Raw genomic sequence first — 19894 nt, forward strand, 5'->3', positions numbered from 1 at the left:
AGCATTCACTCATTCAGGTCGGCGCCCTCGCACGCCCTCCCCCGAACGCCTTCACATGACTTCTCCCAAACGCCTTCGCACGACTTCGCCCAAACGCCTTCAAACAACCTCGCCCATTTCGTCGTTCACACAAATGCCCTCGGACACTCTCGCCCGTTCGGTTGTTCAAGGTGACGCCTTCGCCCGAACTCCTTCACATGACCTGCAGTTCTGTTTTCTGTGTTTGTTGCGGCCCAAGAGTCCACGTGCACTTCGCCAAATTTCAGTCTTCCCAAGTAGCTCACCCTCCTGGCTTGCATGAACGCTTGGAAACTTCACCTGATGTTTTTTGCCACCATTCTAACGCTCTACTTATATGGCAGTTGGCCCATCGGTTGGGGCGTCAACTCACCAAGCCGACCCACCATTTCATCTAACTCGCCCCTCTGTCATGTTGGCCCATGGTGTGGGTGCCCATGTGTGGGACCGCCCCCACATATAAACTCGCCAATACTCCTGACACTTAGTCATTTTTCAAGATGACTTTCGCGTCACACGTTGGCTCGTCCACTCCGTTCGGTCAGCTCATCGCACTGAGCGGGCGCGTCCCAACTCGCCGGTTACCTCCCAGCTCGTCGCTCGCTCGTCGTGCGCCCTTCGCTCGTTTCCTTCGTTGTTCAGCCCAACTTGTCGCACCATGCAGGCGCGCCCAACTCGCTGGTTGCCCTAGCTCGTCACCCGCCCGCCTGTCGTGCGCCCTTCGCCAAACGATCCGCAACTCGTGGGCCTTACAAGGTGGATGCCTCTGCACGGTGCGACGAGCTGCACGACACGACACAGGGGGGTGTTGCTGAACGAAAGGCGACCCAACTCGGTGAGGTGGGTGACCTAACACGAGCAAGCCAAACTGCTAAAAAAGTGGAAAGCTTGCTATCGTGAAATTTGGGTTTCCTAGCAAGGTTGTACTTGTAAAGTACTAAATTATTGATTATTGGGCAAAATCTAATATGGGAGTTGCCCCTCCCATTTAAGAGAAAGTATTTCCACTTTGCATATTGTAAAATGAACATGATGTAAATGTTATTTCCACTGTGTAATGTTGAATGCTTAGTAGAATTGAAAAAAATGAACTAAGTTTTGATTGTTAGGCTTAGCCCATACTCGTAAGTATTGGTGGAAAAAAAGTGGGTAGCGGTGCTGCACTTGCCTATGTGTGGTTGAAAGACAACCGTCGGAATAAGGGCATGAAACTTGATGTGGCAATGGTGCTCAGATCACTACACAGAAAAAATCCTAAGGTAAACTATGTAAATTCAATGGACTTTTTTGAAATCCATGGATCATAGATGTCACTACTATGCAGTGACATAGTAAAAGGAATAAAGTATGTATAATTTTGTAGGTATCATTAGTTTAACAATGAATATTATTATTATCTTTTTAATAAATAAGTAAATATTAATAATTTTGTAATTATGTTAATAGGTATATTTATTTTGAAATAAAGCTTTCAAAATTTTAATTTAATTCGTAAGTGTATTATAGGGATTTATTTATCATAGGATATTCTAAAATATTCTTAATATTATACACAAATTAAATGATAAGATTTATTTTCAAAGTAGTTATGTATTTTTTTCTCTTTTAATTAAATTCATTAATTAAAAAAAATGTCATATGAAATGAGTTATGGTTTTTTGGGTATGTGATATTCATAAGCCATGGTATTGACTCGTTTACAAATTAAGACCCACATTGATAAAAAAAATGAATATACATTAAAGAAGTGTGTTCAACACATTTCTTTAATGTATCTTCATTTTTTTTTATCAATGTGGGTCTTCACAATCCCAGGAATTGAAGACGACGAAATTATTGTCAGAAAGATGTGGCATAGCTCAGTTTGCAGACATAACAGACCTAGGGGAAGCTGAAAGTGTAAACCTTCAGTGTTCCAATTTTCATACACAGCTATTACGAAGCGAAGTCGCGTATATACGCGAGTTAGAGGCTGCACAGTCGCGTATATGGTGCTCTGAAGAAAAAGTAGCAGGACAGACTCAGGAAAAGAAGTCTGATATGGTTCGGACATGGTATGTGTTGGTTGGCACAGGTTTAAGGGGAGCATATGCTTCGAATAATGCATTGTTGGCATTATGATTAGAAATCTTTGGTGATGATGCTTATGTGGCTAAATGATACATCTTTCTACTTATTGTTGGTTGGCCAAGAATATTGTATTGCAGGTTACAGGTCTGGATGCTGGTGATAGATGCTTATGGTGCAGATCATATATGGTACTCGGCATGTGCTTAGGGGGAGCATGAATGGATTGATACATCTTAGCATGTACAAAGGGGGAGCTCAATCAGAGATTTCAACATATACTCAGGGGGAGTATGGACAACATAATGTATATCAAGGGAGAAAATATCTTGGTCCATCCTTTGCCCTTAATGTCAAAGGGAGAGAGTGACTTGGTGTGGTTGTTGCCATCAAGTCCAAAGGGGGAGATTGTTGGCATTATGATACAGGTATGACACAAGTGTTGTCCTTGATGGCAACTCTCTCAGATAAAATATCACAGTATAGCAGGTAAACAACAAGAATGAAAAAAGAAAGGTATACGCAAGTTCATATACCAAGTCGCGTATACACGCAAGTTCACTATATACAAAGTCACGTATACGAAAAGGTATACGTAGGTTCACTATATACCAAGTCGCGTATACACACAGGTTCACTATATACAAAGGCGCATATAACGTACACATGCACTTTCACAGAAGGAAAGGCGCGTACATGTCGGAAAATTAAGTTTTGGTTCATGGTATTTGGACCATGGTATTTTGGTATTGGTCCATGGTATTTGGTCCGAGGTATTGACCCCAGGTATTGGGTCCAAGGTATCGGTCCTAAGTGGTTTTGGTCCATGGTATTGAGAGAGGCCTAAACCTATATAAGGAGAAGAAGATCATTAGGCCAAAGGGCAAGTGTGAAAGTGATGAACATTTGATGAAGTGTGAGATTTGGTATGCAGGTTATGGGTATGTGATGCTTTGCTAAGGATGCACCTATGTGGCAAATGAAGTTTAATGGACCAGGATCATGAAGACTAAAATGCATTATCATTATATGGTATGATCATAAATAGTTCAGATCTAAAATACTGACGCATGTCTTATCCTTTATATCTGATGACCTGGGTATATCTAAAGTAGAAAATTGCAGCGAAGGTATAAGTAATTATTTTCAGATTTGTACGCTGGTTCTCTTTGGTGAAAGGGCGTATACATGTTGGTTCGACACAGCCAAGTAGCGTATACATTATGATATTTGATATTTGAGGTTGTTGTTGGTTCTAGTGGTTGTTGCAGAGTTCTGGGTTTTGCTCTGTGTTCTGGTGACTGTGTTTTGATGACAGGGTTTTAGTGATTCAGTTGTTGGGTGATTCAAAGATTGATGATGTAGATATAGTTGATGGTTGTATTGCAGTGGTGATTGATTTTGTATTGATGGATCCAGTCTGAAAATTTATGAAACGTGGTCCCTGAAAGAAAAGAGAAGGTCGTAGCCTTCTGTAGGTTGACGCCTACGTACTAGTAAATATATTGGCTAGTACAAGAGCTAGGGGGTTGTAGCTCCCTTCCAGTAGAAGCTGGAGAACGAGAGAAGGTTGTAGCCTTCTGCAGGTGGGTGCCTGCGTACTGGTATGAGTCTGCGCCAGTACAAGATTGTAAACAGGTTTTCTTATCTTAAAGAAAACAACAACAAGTGGTTTTTGTCCCGCATTGGGTTTCCACCTTATATCATGGTGTTCATGTGTGTCTCTTATGTGTGATGATCTGTTCTGTTCTTACTGCGCCTGGTTACTGTTTATATGGTTAATGATGTTCTGATGCACTGATTAAAGATTAACATATGCTGAATTAACTGAATTATAAGTTTGCTGGATATACACTAGTTGCATTAAACACAGTGGCGTGTACACGCGAGTTTTGTTAACTGAAGTAGCGTATGTGAATCTAATTATGAAAATGAAAAAATTATTGATTTAATAACACTGATTCACCCCCCTCCCCCCCAGTATTATTTCCAACATTCTGAAATGATCCTTGCATGTAACCTCTAGTTGCTAAAGATAGACCCCTGAATCAAGGGATGCCTTTGCATGTTGCCTTGGGAGAAGCAACCCATGCATGAAAATCAATTTTTCTTGGTCCCTGACAGAACCGGTCAACCCAACTGCACATGCAACAGTCTGCTCAACTGAAGGGGAATAATGCGCATTTCTGGGAGGGAGCTGGGCTGGCTGCTTAGAGGGATTGCGCAATTTCTGGGCTGAGCAGCCCTGCTGGGAGGAATTGCGCAATTTTCTCAGTGAATAAGGATAGACAGATTTGCGCAACACTGGAGCCCAGCAGGCTGCTAAACAGAATTGCGCAATTTTTGGAGGAAGACTGGTTCCCCTCCAGAATTGCACAATTTCTTAAGGGAGATGCTCAGCCTGTAGCTGGACCAAGTCCGAAGAAATAGCTTGTGAGGGGGATGCAACAAGATCTCTTCGACAGACTGTCATTCTATAAGAAAATCACTAAAGCTTGTGTACTTGACCAGGCAAGACATGCTACTATGAAAGGTTGGTAGGGAGGCTCCAAAACGAAGCTAATGAAAAATTTTGGAGGGTGATTGTAGCCGATACAACACGATATTATGTTAAATTTTTCCTATTGACCCCTTTGTTGTACTGCAAAATATATCTCCTTGTTATTTATTGATTCCTTCTCAGAACTTGTAATTCAATCTTAGGTTGTTATGTTAAGCTAGAAACAAAGTGTGTGAATTTTTACCTGAGCAGTTATGATGAACAAAGTCACTACAAACCTACAGACATCTGCAATACTATTGGGGGTAGTGGGTTAGAAGGCCCAATTGATAAAAACTTCCAGATTTTCCAATTGTTTAGATTAATAGTTGAGATTAGGAATGTCATTCGATTTGTGGGCAAGTAAAACTAATGCAACATATTGCTCAACATCTACGACTTTCACATCACCTGCTACTTAATTAAATAATGTTAAACACAAGATGGGTATAATATGCTAATGGATTGGATGATTAAAGCAAAGTCAGACATTGTTTCTCTTCACCAGTTTAAAGCAATAATTTTCATCCCCCACTTCCTCCAAATTATGATAGTATGAGAAGCCTGCGGGTTAGGTTCAATGATCCATCTCATATAACAAGAAAAAGTGCATAATAACATGGGTACTGGTCCCGAGAGTTGGGGACCCTGTACCATCGTATCCCTGCTCTTGAAAGCTTTGGAGCCTATCCAAAAATGAATTCTTATGGAGTTTGGGAAAATTTTGTGGGCTTGAAAAGATAAATTTCTGTCTTCTTAAGGAGTTAGAGAATCTTTTGTGAGCTTGATTTGGATGCTCTCTTTTGGGAATCCTCATAGAAGCTCCATGTGTGTTTAAGATTTTTTTTAATCTCTTCAACATGCAAAGGAATTTAGTAAGCACTTGGTTATGTTAGGCCTAAGAATAAGTATAAAAAATCAATTGAACTATTACTTTTTTCATACCAAAATTTACAGAAGAAATCAGATTTGTCTAATAATCATGTTAGTATTAAGTATTCTCAAGGTTATCTTAATAAAGAGAGTTCATGACCGCTTAACTAAGCTGCACAAAATTTAGGAACATCTACAAGTTTCCACAGTGGTAAATGTGGTCCTCTCCAAAAATGGGTACGTTGAGGGAAATGTGTGTAGGCATCTACATATTGGAAGAATAAAAAAATAATACCTATAAATGACACTTGAAAAGGAAAATCATATTTAGATATTAAGTTTCATGGATGATTACATGATATAAAATTTAAAAATTTTCTTCACAAATAAAGTTGTTCTTTATATATAACGCTATGTGTACTAAAAAAATAAGTTGAAGTCAACTATAATTATATATTTGAATACAACTCATCCATATCCTTATCTGTGTGAAAAAAATCCTTATAAAACAAAATGCTTGTTCAATAGAACTAGAACGTGGATCAACTCCACTTACGACTTATGGTTGCATCATCACCAATATCAAGAGTAGTAAAAAGAATCCATTAATATATATATATATATATATATATATATATATATAAATCCATTAATTAAATATCTGGAGTGAATAGGGTTATGTTTATTAGTTATTAGATATGTGTTTTTTTTGGCAACCTAAGGTCCCATGTCCTTCTTGGATGCTCCCATGCCCTTCTTGGATGCTTGGATGGGCACATAAAAAAGGAAAAAAAAAACTAAAACAGAAAGAATTTCTGATTTGCATTGAAAAACATGGCCGGCCAGCCATACCATACATCATTTCCAACTTGGGAAATGCTATAGCATAAGGCCAATGACGCATCTGTTTTAGCGTTTTTCTCGCCACTGTTGGCACTCATAAATAGGTTGAGAGTGACATAGCCTCTTAGTTATTTAGATTTATTCACACTACTTAATATATAAAATAAAATACAAATGTTCTTAGCTAAATAAGCTTATAAGTCTAAGGGGTTCTTGGTTGTTGCCAATATTATCAGGGATTTGTTGAAATCTAATTTCAACGCGGACCACTAGAAACCGTGAACCAAGCCAGAAACCGTTCACCGGATTTTCTCGGAGCGATTTGCCGACGAAGGAATAATCCGGCAAGGAGCTCCGATACAATTTGGCGCTGACACGTGGTTCAGCCCTGACGTAACGCAACGTAAGAATCTCGGGAGTTAATGTTCAGCACATGTTGGCCTTCCGATATTGTTCTCCACCGTTGGATTTGCTCCCGTGTTCTCCGTCGTTGATCGATTGAACCTGCATACGACTAGCATCAAATCAAATTAAATTCATGGCGTGGAGTAAATCTAAGTTTTGTTGACCATACGTTTAATTAATGAAATGTCATAGTGGTAGGTAGTATATTGAAGTTTTCATATATTTCACGTAATTTTTTTTAATCGGAGGTATGGGCGCATATGCTCATTAAGTAAATTTTGTATGGGGTATTGGTACTTGGTAATTTTTTTTATATTTTTGTAGTTGACTTTTTGTAATAGAGAGAGCTCGTGAGGCCGAAAAAAAAAACAATGTGTGGTATGTATGGAACGCACAGCAGTGCGAGAAAATATAGGAAGAACAGAGTGGTAATGTTTTGAGGTGCATTTTGGTAAAAACACAGGTGTAAGAAAAACCATGTGTGGTTTTTGCACAACAGTGCATAAAGAAAATGGTGGAGCGAATTTTGTAAGTCTGTAAGTTTTGTCTTTTACAACAGTATGTAAAATTGTTTTACACCAGTAAATGTGAATGGAGGTTTTACAGCAGTAAATATTAATGGGAATTTTTCCAGCAGTGTAAATTCTCATATGGAGACACAGTGAATGTTTTTTTTGTTTTAATGAATAGAAATATTTTATGGTGAAATCCTCTGTTCCTCAATGAAATTTTTTTTAAGTCCTCTGTGTGCACAAAAGATCCTGGAGCAAAAGAAACAGAGCATTGCCTCTGTGTGTTTGAATATTTGGTTTTTTTTGGTATTTTCCCCATTTCAAAAATACCCAACAGTGGTATCAGAGCAGGCTTAGGCTCTTGAAGGTGTTCAAGAAGCTGAAGGGAGAAGGTTGTTGCTGCAGCAAAACCTCTCAGGCAGACAGAAGACTCAGACATCAAAGGATTCAGGTATTTCAAAGTTTTTTTGTGTTGCTGAAGAAGCAGTGATTTGTTTTAAATACACAGTCAAGGAATGGCCAGCACAAGCACTGGTATGGGTTTGTTTAACACCCAGCTCCCACAGTTTAATGGGAAGAACTATGACTACTGGTCAATAACTATGAGAGCCCTGTTTGCCTCTCAAGATTTATGGGAAATAGTTGAAGATGGTTTTGAAGAAGTAGCAGATGAAAATGAGTTCAATGCACTAACTCAGGGAGAGAAGGATCAGCTGAAGAGCAATAGGAGGAAGGATGCAAAGGCCATTTTATTGTTGCATCTAGCAGTAGACCAGAGTATATTTCCAAGGATAGCAGCAGCTAAAACATCAAATGAAGCATGGCAAACCCTTAAGACAGCCTATCAAGGCATGGAGAGAGTGAAGACAGCAAAACTACAATTGCTGAGAAAGGATTTTGAGAACTTGAACATGAAGGAGTCAGATAACATTGACTCATTCTTCACTCATGTGATTGGTGTAATCACACAAATGAGAACTCATGGAGAAACCATTGAAGACAGAAGGATTGTGGAGAAGATATTGAGGGTCTTACCCTCAAGGTTTGATGCCATAGTCACCACCATTGAAGAGACAAAGGATCTCTCAAACTATTCAGTTGATGAGCTACATGCATCACTGATAACACATGAGCAGAGGTTGAGTAGGAATGAAAACTCATCTCTTGAGCAAGCCTTCAAGACCCAGATGTCCTTTGGGAGAGGAAGAGGTCAAGGAAGAGGAAACCGAAGAGGAAGAGGCAGAAGCCAGAACAGAGGAGGAAGGAACAGCTCATCAAATGCACAAGGAAGAGGCAACAATCCAAATCAGAACCAAGGTCAAGGCAGTAGCCAACAAGGAGGACAACATCATACTCAAGGACAAAGGTATGATAAATCTAATGTTCAATGCTATTATTGCAAAAAGTATGGACATTATGCTAGTGATTGTAGAAAGAAACAGCATGATATGAACAGCAGACAAAATGCAAATGTTACAAGAGAAAACAGCAGTCAAGAAAATGTACTGTTAGTTTGTAACATGGCTGAAACACATAGTGAGGACATATGGTTTTTAGACTCAGGTTGCAGCAACCATATGACTGGAAACATAGCCTTCTTTTCTGCCCTAGATAAAAATGTGAAATCAGAAGTCACACTAGGAACTGATAGTAAAGTGTCTGTTATGGGAAAAGGAGAAATAAAAATACTTTCAAAGCAAGGAGAAAGGAAAACCATAGCAGATGTCTACTATGTCCCCGGAATGAGATGTAATCTCTTGAGTATTGGACAGCTTGTCCATAAGGGGTACAATGTTTTCTTTAAAAATGATGTGTGCACCATCATGGATATACCACCCAGCAAAAGATGCATAGCTGAAGTGAAGATGACAAAGAACAGGATGTTCCCTCTCCGGATCCGGGCAGACATGAAGAACAAAAGGGAAATGGCAGCAGTCACCCAAGAGGCCTTCCAAAGCGTGCCAAAGGATGAGAACTGGTTATGGCACTTGAGATTCGGGCATTTAAATTTTGGAGGTCTAAACTTATTGAGCAGAAAAGGAATGGTAAGAGGATTACCATTGATAGAGAAGCCGGACAGCCTATGTGAAGGCTGCATATTGGGAAAACAACATAGAGAAAGTTTTCCATCAGGGAAAAGCATAAGGGCAAAGGCACCCTTAGAGATTATCCATTCAGATTTGTGTGGACCAATGCAAGCTCCATCATTAGCAGGCAGCCTATATTTCTTGACATTCATTGATGATTTTACAAGAAAGACTTGGATATATTTCCTCAAGAACAAAAGTGAAGTGTTTGAGAAATTCCAAAACTTTAAGGCATTTGTGGAGAACCAAAGTGGGCTGCACATAAAAGTATTGAGAACTGATAGAGGAGGTGAGTATATCTCCAAGGAATTCCTAAGATTTTGTAGAGAAAATGGAATTCATAAACAGTTTACAGCAAGGTACACTCCGCAGCAAAATGGAGTTGCTGAAAGGAAGAACAGGACCATCATGGATATGGCGAGGAGCATGCTGAAGGCAAAGCATTTGCCAAATGAGTATTGGGCTGAAGCTGTACATTGTGCAGTTTATATATTGAACAGGTGTCCTACAAAAGCAATCATGAACAAAGTGCCAGAAGAGGCATGGAGTGGGAGAAAGCAAAGTGTCACCCACATGAGAGTTTTTGGATGTGTGGCCTATGCACACATTCCAGATCAGCTAAGGAGGAAGTTGGACAGCAAAGGGGAGAAATGTCTCTTCATTGGATACAGTGAGGAATCCAAAGCCTACAGGTTGTATATTCCATCTAGCAAGAAGTTTTTTGTCAGCAGAGATGTTCAATTCATAGAAGAGGAAGCTTGGGATGGAAGCATAGAGAAAACAGTGAATGTCAAGAACTGTTTGTCTCATGATGAAGATGAAGAGGAGGTGTCTGAAATGAATCCCCAAACAGCAACGCCAACACAAGGACAGCAAGGTACACCATTGAGGATCAATGAGAGTGCTTCTCCAAGCACACCACAAGGAGGAAATTCAAGTGCATCTTCAAGCACTTGCACACCAAGTGAACGAGGTAAGAAGTTTAGAAATCTAAGTGAAATTTATGAAGAAGGAATGAATTCCTTATTTGCCTTGTATTGTCATGTTGATGATCCTATTCATTTTGAAGAAGCTATTAAAGATAAGAAATGGATAGAAGCTATGGATGAGGAGATAAATGCCATAGAGAGAAACAAAACATGGGATTTGGTTGAGTTACCAAAAGGCAAAGAAGTCATTGGTGTGAAATGGGTCTATAAGACCAAGAGCAATGCTGAAGGCAAGATAGAAAGGCACAAGGCAAGGCTGGTTGTCAAAGGCTACAAGCAGCAGTATGGGAGAGATTATGAGGAGACTTTCGCACCGGTTGCAAGAATGGAAACCGTGAGAGCAGTGCTATCCATAGCAGCTCAAAACAAATGGAAAGTCTACCAAATGGATGTGAAATCAGCATTCCTAAATGGAGTGTTAATGGAAGAGGTTTATGTGGAACAGCCTCTCGGATATGAGAAGAAAGGTAAAGAGCACAAAGTGTGCAAATTGAAGAAAGCTCTTTATGGGCTGAAGCAAGCGCCAAGAGCATGGTACAGCAGGATAGATTCATATCTATTGGATAATGAATTTGACAAATGTGAAGGAGAACCCACAGTCTACATCAAAGAAAAGGATGGTAAGATTTTGATTGTGGTCTTATATGTTGATGATGTTATTTTCACAGGTAATGATGATCAGCTCATTAAGAATTTTAAATCAGTCATGAAGGATGAATTTGAAATGACTGACATGGGTTTCTTGAGATACTTCTTAGGCATAGAAGTAGATCAAAATGAAAAAGGAATTTTCATATCTCAAGCAAGATATGTAAATCAAATTTTGAGCAGATTTAAGATGGAAGAATGCAAGGCAGCAATCACTCCCACAGTGATGGGATTAAAGCTCAGCAGAGAGGACAGCAGCAAGGATTTTGATCCTAGCTTGTATAAAAGTATTGTGGGCAGCCTTATGTATTTAACAGCAACTAGGCCTGATTTAATGTATGCTGTTAGCTTAATTTCCAGGTTCATGGAGAGGCCAAAGGAGGCACATTGGCAGGCAGCAAAGAGAATTTTGAGGTATGTCAAAGGTACCAAAATGTTTGGCATATTATATAGTGTCTCAGAAAGTTCAGATTTAATTGGGTACACAGATAGCGATTGGGCTGGAAGTGTAGATGATCAAAAGAGCACTTCCGGTTATGTATTTCATATGGGTTCAGGAGCCATTTCATGGGCTTCTAAGAAGCAGTCCATTGTAGCATTGTCTACAGCAGAGGCTGAATATGTGGCAGCTACAGCAGCAGCTTGTCAAGCAGTGTGGATGAGAAGAATGTTGAGAAGCTTAGGCCAAGAGCAGGCAAAAGCGACAGTGATCTTTTGTGACAATAGCTCAGCTATTGCATTGTCAAAGAATTCAGTGTTTCATAAGAGAACGAAACACATTGATACAAGGTTTCACTACATCAGAGAATTAGTGAACAATGGAGAAATTGTCCTAGAACATTGCAGGACTCAAGAACAGGTTGCGGACATCTTGACAAAGCCATTGGATCAGAAGAGCTTTGAATTTTTGAGAAAGTGTCTGGGTATGACCGAATGCCCAGGTGTTGAAATTAAAGGGGAGTGTTGAAATCTAATTTCAACGCGGACCACTAGAAACCGTGAACCAAGCCAGAAACCGTTCACCGGATTTTCTCGGAGCGATTTGCCGACGAAGGAATAATCCGGCAAGGAGCTCCGATACAATTTGGAGCTGACACGTGGTTCAGCCCTGACGTAACGCAACGTAAGAATCTCGGGAGTTAATGTTCAGCACATGTTGGCCTTCCGATATTGTTCTCCACCGTTGGATTTGCTCCCGTGTTCTCCGTCGTTGATCGATTGAACCTGCATACGACTAGCATCAAATCAAATTAAATTCATGGCGTGGAGTAAATCTAAGTTTTGTTGACCATACGTTTAATTAATGAAATGTCATAGTGGTAGGTAGTATATTGAAGTTTTCATATATTTCACGTAACTTTTTTTTTAATCGGAGGTATGGGCGCATATGCTCATTAAGTAAATTTTGTATGGGGTATTGGTACTTGGTAATTTTTTTTTATATTTTTGTAGTTGACTTTTTGTAATAGAGAGAGCTCGTGAGGCCGAAAAAAAACAATGTGTGGTATGTATGGAACGCACAGCAGTGCGAGAAAATATAGGAAGAACAGAGTGGTAATGTTTTGAGGTGCATTTTGGTAAAAACACAGGTGTAAGAAAAACCATGTGTGGTTTTTGCACAACAGTGCATAAAGAAAATGGTGGAGCGAATTTTGTAAGTCTGTAAGTTTTGTCTTTTACAACAGTATGTAAAATTGTTTTACACCAGTAAATGTGAATGGAGGTTTTACAGCAGTAAATGTTAATGGGAATTTTTCCAGCAGTGTAAATTCTCATATGGAGACACAGTGAATGTTTTTTTTGTTTTAATGAATAGAAATATTTTATGGTGAAATCCTCTGTTCCTCAATGAAATTTTTTTTAAGTCCTCTGTGTGCACAAAAGATCCTGGAGCAAAAGAAACAGAGCATTGCCTCTGTGTGTTTGAATATTTGGTTTTTTTTGGTATTTTCCCCATTTCAAAAATACCCAACAGGATTTTGCTACTTTGAGATAAATAAAGTCCTCGTTCAAATATTCCTTCCTGAATAAAAAACACTTATCTACATCAATATAAACCACATCGGAAACTTGAATCTTATTATTTTTTAAATTAGAGATGGTTCATACATCTATAAATATACAAATCACTTCAACAAACTTATACATGTCACATATATCTATTTATCGACTTAGATGAGAATTCATCTTTGCTGAGAGGAAGATTTAAATACTATAATTTTATACATTAAATAAAATGAAGCAAACTTATCTGAGGAAAAAAATAAAATAAAAAAAATCACTCATGAAAACAAATAAAATATAGAATTTCACTCATCGAAACAAACAGCCTGCAAAGTTGATGCAGAAACTAAACAAATCGTCTGACATTTCTCTTTAAAAATCCAAAACAAAAATCCCTGTTACTTTAAAATTCAAGTTCCTAAACCAGAGTCCCTGTCACTTAAAAATTCAAGAAGATAATGTTTGCCAAGTTAATTTAAGGGCATACAAGCATAAAAAATCCCGGTCTCTATAAAATTCAAGTTCCTAAACCAGGCTCCCTGTCACTTAAAAATTCAGGAAGATAATGTTTGCCAAGTTAAATTAAGGGCATACAAGCATTCCTCATAACTTTATGTTTTGGCACTCACAACCATCTTAATTTGGACAGCCTCTTATCATAAAAGGGCTAAAATTTCCTGTATTGTTCGCAGGCGATAAAGACATAGCATTATCTCAATAAGGAATATAATGTTTACTGCATTATGAAAGAGGAACTATATCATAACTAATACATCCTAAATTAACATGCTATGAAATTTGCAAAAGCTTCAGTAAATTTGTGTTTAGCGTGTCAAAGGCTGCATTTGCTTGTCAAACCTCTCAATTTCTCTTCCAACTCGAAAAGCTGCGCACTCTCGTTCTCATCCAACCATTCCTCCACACTATTCAGCATCTGCACAATATCCGCTGCAACTGTCACATTCATCTCTCCCTTGCTCTCGGCTTCTTTCACTCTGCTTCTCATGTTGTAAACGTAATTCTCTAAATCGAATATGGCACTGTGCTTCTTCTTTACCTCTTCATCATCCCTTCTGAATCTCTCGGCATCACCCGTCATTTTCTCGATCTCCTCTTTGCTCAGCCGACCACCATCGTTCGTTATAGTAATGAAATTGCTTACCCCGCTTCCCCTTTCCTGGGCTGACACCTTCAGAATTCCGTCTGCGTCCAATTCAAAGATTACTCTAAAGCTTGGTACTCCACAACGGGCCGCCGGAAATCCACTCAACTGAAATTCACCCAGCAGATTGTTGTCCGCAACCATTGCCCTCTCGCCTTCATACACTGGAAAAGACACTTCTACCTGATTGTCACGCCTTGTAGTGTAAGAATGCTCTCTCCGAGTTGGAATGGGAGTATTTCTGGGAACGACTACAGACATTACACCAGCTTCAATACTGATTCCAAGGCTCAAAGGCGTGACATCCATGAGGACGAGTTGGATACCTTCATTGTTCAAGGCTGCCGCATGAAGTGCAGCGCCATATGCAACAGCCTCATCGGGGTTTATGCTTTTGCAGAGTTTTTTTCCATGGAAGAAATCTTGAAGGAGTTCCTGTACCTTTGGAATGCGAGTAGAACCCCCTACTAAAACCACTTCGTTAATTTGCTCTTTGTTCATCCCGGCGTCTTCCAGACATTGTCTGAGGATTCGCATGCACTTATCGAAGAAATCGGTAATGAGCTCTTCGAATTTGGCTCTAGTAATCTTCATGTGAAAATCCAGACCTTCGTAGAGACAGTCAATATCAATCACAGTCTCTACCACTGAAGACAAATTTCTTTTTGCCCTTTCGCATTCTGAACGGAGCCTCCGAAGGGCTTTGGCGCTTGTGGTAATGTCCTTTCTGTATTTTCTCTTGAAATTTTCAGCACAGTATTTGAGCATCCGATTGTCAAAATCTTCGCCACCCAAATGTGTGTCCCCTCCAACAGCCTTCACTTCAAATTTACCTCCCTCCACATTAACAATGGAAACATCAAAGGTACCTCCGCCAAGGTCGAAAACCAAGACGGTACTTTTTGCATTGGAGGAATAAACCTCACTATGAAACCCATAAGCTATAGCTGCAGCGGTGGGTTCATTAATAATTTTCATGGCGTTAAGACCGGCAATGTTGGCCGCATCTCTAGTAGCCTTCCTCTGAGAATCGCTAAAATAGGCCGGCACTGTGATCACGGCATTCTTGACATCAGAGTTTAGGTATGCTTCAGCTGTCGTCTTCATTTTAACTAATACCATCGAAGAGATCTCTTCGACTGCAAACATCTTCCTCTCGCCCTTATAATGAACTTGGATAACAGGCTTTCCATTGTCTCCGGCGACAACAGTGAAGGGCCACAGTTGAACGTCACTCTGCACAGAGGAATCAGTGAACCGCCTTCCAATAAGTCTCTTGGCATTGAAGACGGTGTTGTGGGGATTATTTGCAATCTGGTTTTTGGCCGCATCTCCAACAAATCTCTCAGAGGGAGTGAAGGCAACAATGGATGGAGTGGTTCGGTTTCCCTGATCATTAACAATAACCTCCACTCTATCATAATGCCAAACTGCTACGCAGCTGTAAGTTGTTCCAAGATCAATGCCGATTGCCTTGCCTTTACTCATTGCACGCACCTATGGGATTCAGAGGTTTGTATTATACGAAGGAACAAAGCTGTCACTGCATCATATTCTATACTGTAATCCAATTTAATGAGTAACAGGGTTCTCAAATTCCAACCCTAATCCAATTTAATGAGTAACAGGGTTCTCAAATTCCAACCCTCTTCCACATAAAGTTGAACTCATGTTGATAGGCACATGGAGGGTAAGTTGCACTGATGTTGACAGGGTCGAGATTCTCAAAAGTAAAGAAGATGGCGATAAAGTTGTAGGTGAATGGAACTTTCAAAATTGAACGTACAAGTTGAACTGCTTCCGATTCCACTCATTACCATTACCACGCACGAGTTAAAGTGAAGGCAATTGTAACGTAATTACAGAGAAAGGAGTGTATTGACTTGACTCCATAGAAGAATTAAACATATGGGAAATTTTCCACCCACCCACTGCATTGTGGAAGATTAGCAGGGTACCGTGGGCGTAGGGGTAACGCTGTACGACTGAATGTGATTCTAGAATTTCCCCATACTTTCCTTTTCTCCGTCTGTCAACCCACCCACCCACTCCATCGTCGAATGGTGAAAACTAGGCGGGCGTTTTCAACTTGACTTTATTGCCCGCTACAACGGTACGACACACCGTGGGCGTAGGGGTAACGCTGTACGAGTGAATTGGTAGGAATGTGATTCTACAATTTCCCCATACTTTCCTTTTCCCTGTCCGTCAGCCCACCCACTCCATCGTGGAATGGAAAACTAGGCGGGCGTTTCCAATGGGGAATTGTAAGATAATTACAGTTGTATTGACTTGACTCTTAAAAATATGTGGAACCCTCTTCCACATAAAGTTGAACTGCTTCCGATTCCAGCGGGTTTGGACATCATATTCTATACTGCGCGTCGAGCTCGTCTAATCCAATTTAATGAGTAACATGGTTCTCAAATTCCAACCCTCTTCCACATAAAGCGGGTATGGACATCATATTCTATACTGCGCGTCGAGCTCGTATAATCCAATTTAATGAGTACCATGGTTCTCAAATTCCAACCCTCTTCCACATAAAGTTGAACTGATGTTGATAGGCACATGGAGGGTAAGTTGAACTGATGTTGAAAGGGACATGGAGGGTCGAGATTCTTTTGCTTTTGGTTATCAAAAGTAAAGAAGATGGCGATAAAGTTGTAGGTGAATGGCACATTCAAAATTGAACGTACAAAATTGTCTGGAGATATTGGTTGGAATTTGGATTTCTCTGGATTCAAAATTTTGGCCTTGATGATTGATATTTTAATAATAAATTAATTTTTTATCAATAAAAAAATTATAAAATTTATCTTCTAATAAGATAGGTATGTTTAAAAATTTCATATATTTATCATAAAAAAATCAAAATGATTATATAACACAGATTTTTTTTATTCATAAAATTTTTTTAAAAAAATTATTCTTCAATAAAATAGTTATGTTTAAAAATTTCATATATTTATCATAAAAAACCAAAATGATTATATAACACAAATGATTTATTAAATTTTGAATTTTGGTTTGAAATTGTATGGAACACTCTATAATAAAATCTTCAGAAGTGGAAATTAAATGTTCTTGACCTATGCATGCCATAGCATTTGTATATATGAGATATGACTAAAGAGATATAAAGGAGACTTTATGGGACATATAAGATAACCAACATATTAAAACTATTCAATGTTATCAATAAGAACTCGTAAGTTGCAATGTGTACCTTTTGTGCGTTTTGGACATTATGGAGATCAAAGAATTGCTCCATTTGTAGTATCCATGTTCTGGAATCCTTGCCATCAAACTTCCTCATATCGATCTTTGGAACATGGTGTTTCTTCGATCCAACGTTAGAGTCTATGAAATCATGATTAACATTTATTTTGTTCTCATCGTGACTTTCCTTTACTACCCTTTCACCATTAGTAAGCATTTCTTGTAGAAATTTTGTCAAATATTCCATCTTAGCTTTCACACCTTTCTTTAACTCATCCATCTTAGCTTCCATGCCATCCATCTTAGCTTCTACACTTTCTTTAAACCATCCATCTTAGCTTCCATGCCATACAACTTAGCTTCTACGCCTTTCTTTAAACCATCCATCTTAGCTTCTGTCACTTTTTGTGCAAGTGAAATTTATTGCACTTGTTCTCATAATTTTGATATATCATGTTGCATTTCTTCCTCTTCTTCATGAGTCATGCTAGAGATTTTATGTTGCTTACTAGGTGTTTCCATTTTTTTTCTTTGCGGCATCAATTACTGATAATAATTCTGCACTATGCCCTTTGAATTCCTTGAAACTAATTTTTCAAACCAAACTTATGCAAAAAATTAAAAAAACTACACACCTTTTTTCACTTTGTAGGAGCTCAATATTGAACGATTGTAACTCTGTAATTTTGGATCTCCAAGGTCTGAAATTACGACCTGCAGTATCACTCTATGCCCTCTTTATAATGCCACTAGTTTGATCGAAATTGGATTCCGGCGTCTAGAAGAATGGGCTAGAGACGCATTCCGGCGTCGTAAAGCCTGGTAACTATCATTTTCATTGTAGGTTGGGTGATTCCTCCTCTTTGATACTACAAGTGCTAGTACGGACTTGTGCTCCCATGTACCGTCGAGTATATATTGGGAGACCACAATAGGCTATATCCTTTATCCTTATGAAGCCGTGTCTGCCGCCCTATCGATCACAATGCACTGAACACAACATTCGGGAAGATTGACTGATGTACCTTAAAAAGTATTATGCATTTTGTGATTGGTTTGGTAATCCCTCTGTCTAGATTTCCAGAGTAGTCACTTTCGTTCCTTTTCAGACTCCTTAAAAGAAAAAGTCCATATGAGCACTTGTCACTTCAGGCTCATTAAAAATCGAAGGCGACTAGAGTCATCTTTAGCTTTTTCTCAACTCTTTAAAATTGAAAAAGCAAGTTGTGTCAAAGCGTCATAAAATTTATTTTAATCGGAATAACGTCATTGTTCCCTCATTGGTCTTAGGTTGAGAAATGGAGTCCACCAATCAAGGATTTCCCCTTGGGGGGAATCCTACTCCCTTTTCCTCTTGGGGAGATGTTGGTGCACCTCATATGGCTACATTGTCCCTTACAGGCCTTACAATTGGTCTACCAGTATGGCTTTTCTCGACCTCTGTCGTTCAAAACACCGTGATTCCTGAGCAATCAAATCAGCAACCAGATGATACTAGAGTTACCACCCAACCTTCTACTTCGTTTGTTTCTCCCTCTCCTTCTTCCCCTTCACTTGGTGAAGCTAGTAAAACTAAAAACCAAGTAACTGAGAAGAAGAAGAAGAATCCAACGGCAAAAGGGGGCAACCATGCATCGTCTGGCAAAAATCCACACACTGCACCATCCAAACCTAAATCTCCATGTGTCATTTGCAAAGGAGACCACTATTAGCGAGATTGTCCTTACATCCCATGGATCTTAAGGGACTGGTCTCCCCGCTCGCACAATCTGGTGTCCTCAACCTCTGACGATCATGTTGAAAGTACACCGTCAACTAGTGAAAATGAATTCCATGGACAAAAAGGAAGATCTAAATTTCCTTGTAGACTATGTGAAGGTGATCATGCCCTCCACTGTTGTCCTTTTCTGGACGAAGCTAAAAGAGTCTTGGATAATCGTCCTGCTTCACCGCTACAACTTCCTCCTGGATACAAGAAACTCTTGCCGAGTCCATCACTAGTTGAAAATCTGGCTGACACACCTTTGTTGTCGGTCGAAGCACCTATCATTGAAGATAAACCCTCTGAGTCCACACCAGACCAAAGTCAACAGGTCGAGACGGCATTCGACCCAGACTTGCCTTCATAAGGTCCACCTTCAGATGATACAGTCACCAAAGAGAATGAGGACGACACTGTTCAAATTCTTTTTTTTAACACAGAATCCGATGAACCTGGGGGCAATCTACCCCTTCCTTCACTACAGGAAGGAAGTTTGTCAGAGATTCATCCGGCCGTCTATTCGGTCCCTCCTCCAAGAAATCTAGTCGTTTCCTTCGATTGGAATCTACTAGGGAGACCTCGCCTACCATCTAATGTACCATTCTGAATCATAGTACAAGCTTACAGAATGGTCATGGTTGGTACTATCATAGATGAAGCGGCTTCCATGAGTATCCTTTCCTCCACTGCTTGGAAAGTGCTTGGTTCGCCATCGCTTCTGCCTGAGATTCGAAATCTGTTAGGCTTCAACAAAGGAACCAGT

The 19894-nt window shown here is 39.5% G+C and overlaps 1 protein-coding gene across 1 annotated transcript; it reads right to left on the minus strand.

Moving 5' to 3' along the window:
* Positions 1-13559: 13559 nt before the first annotated feature.
* On the minus strand, positions 13560-15820 carry LOC149266466 (heat shock cognate 70 kDa protein-like). Its single transcript, XM_089396577.1, has one exon. The coding sequence runs from the start codon at positions 15633-15635 to the stop codon at positions 13818-13820; it is 1818 nt and encodes a 605-aa protein (XP_089252703.1). The 5' UTR covers positions 15636-15820; the 3' UTR covers positions 13560-13817.
* Between the last annotated feature and the right edge of the window lie 4074 nt (positions 15821-19894).

The sequence above is a fragment of the Pinus tabuliformis genome, chromosome 6 (genome assembly GCF_031772625.1).
Source record: "Pinus tabuliformis cultivar Carrire ecotype Pingquan chromosome 6, CPIR1, whole genome shotgun sequence".
Lineage (NCBI taxonomy): Eukaryota > Viridiplantae > Streptophyta > Pinopsida > Pinales > Pinaceae > Pinus > Pinus tabuliformis.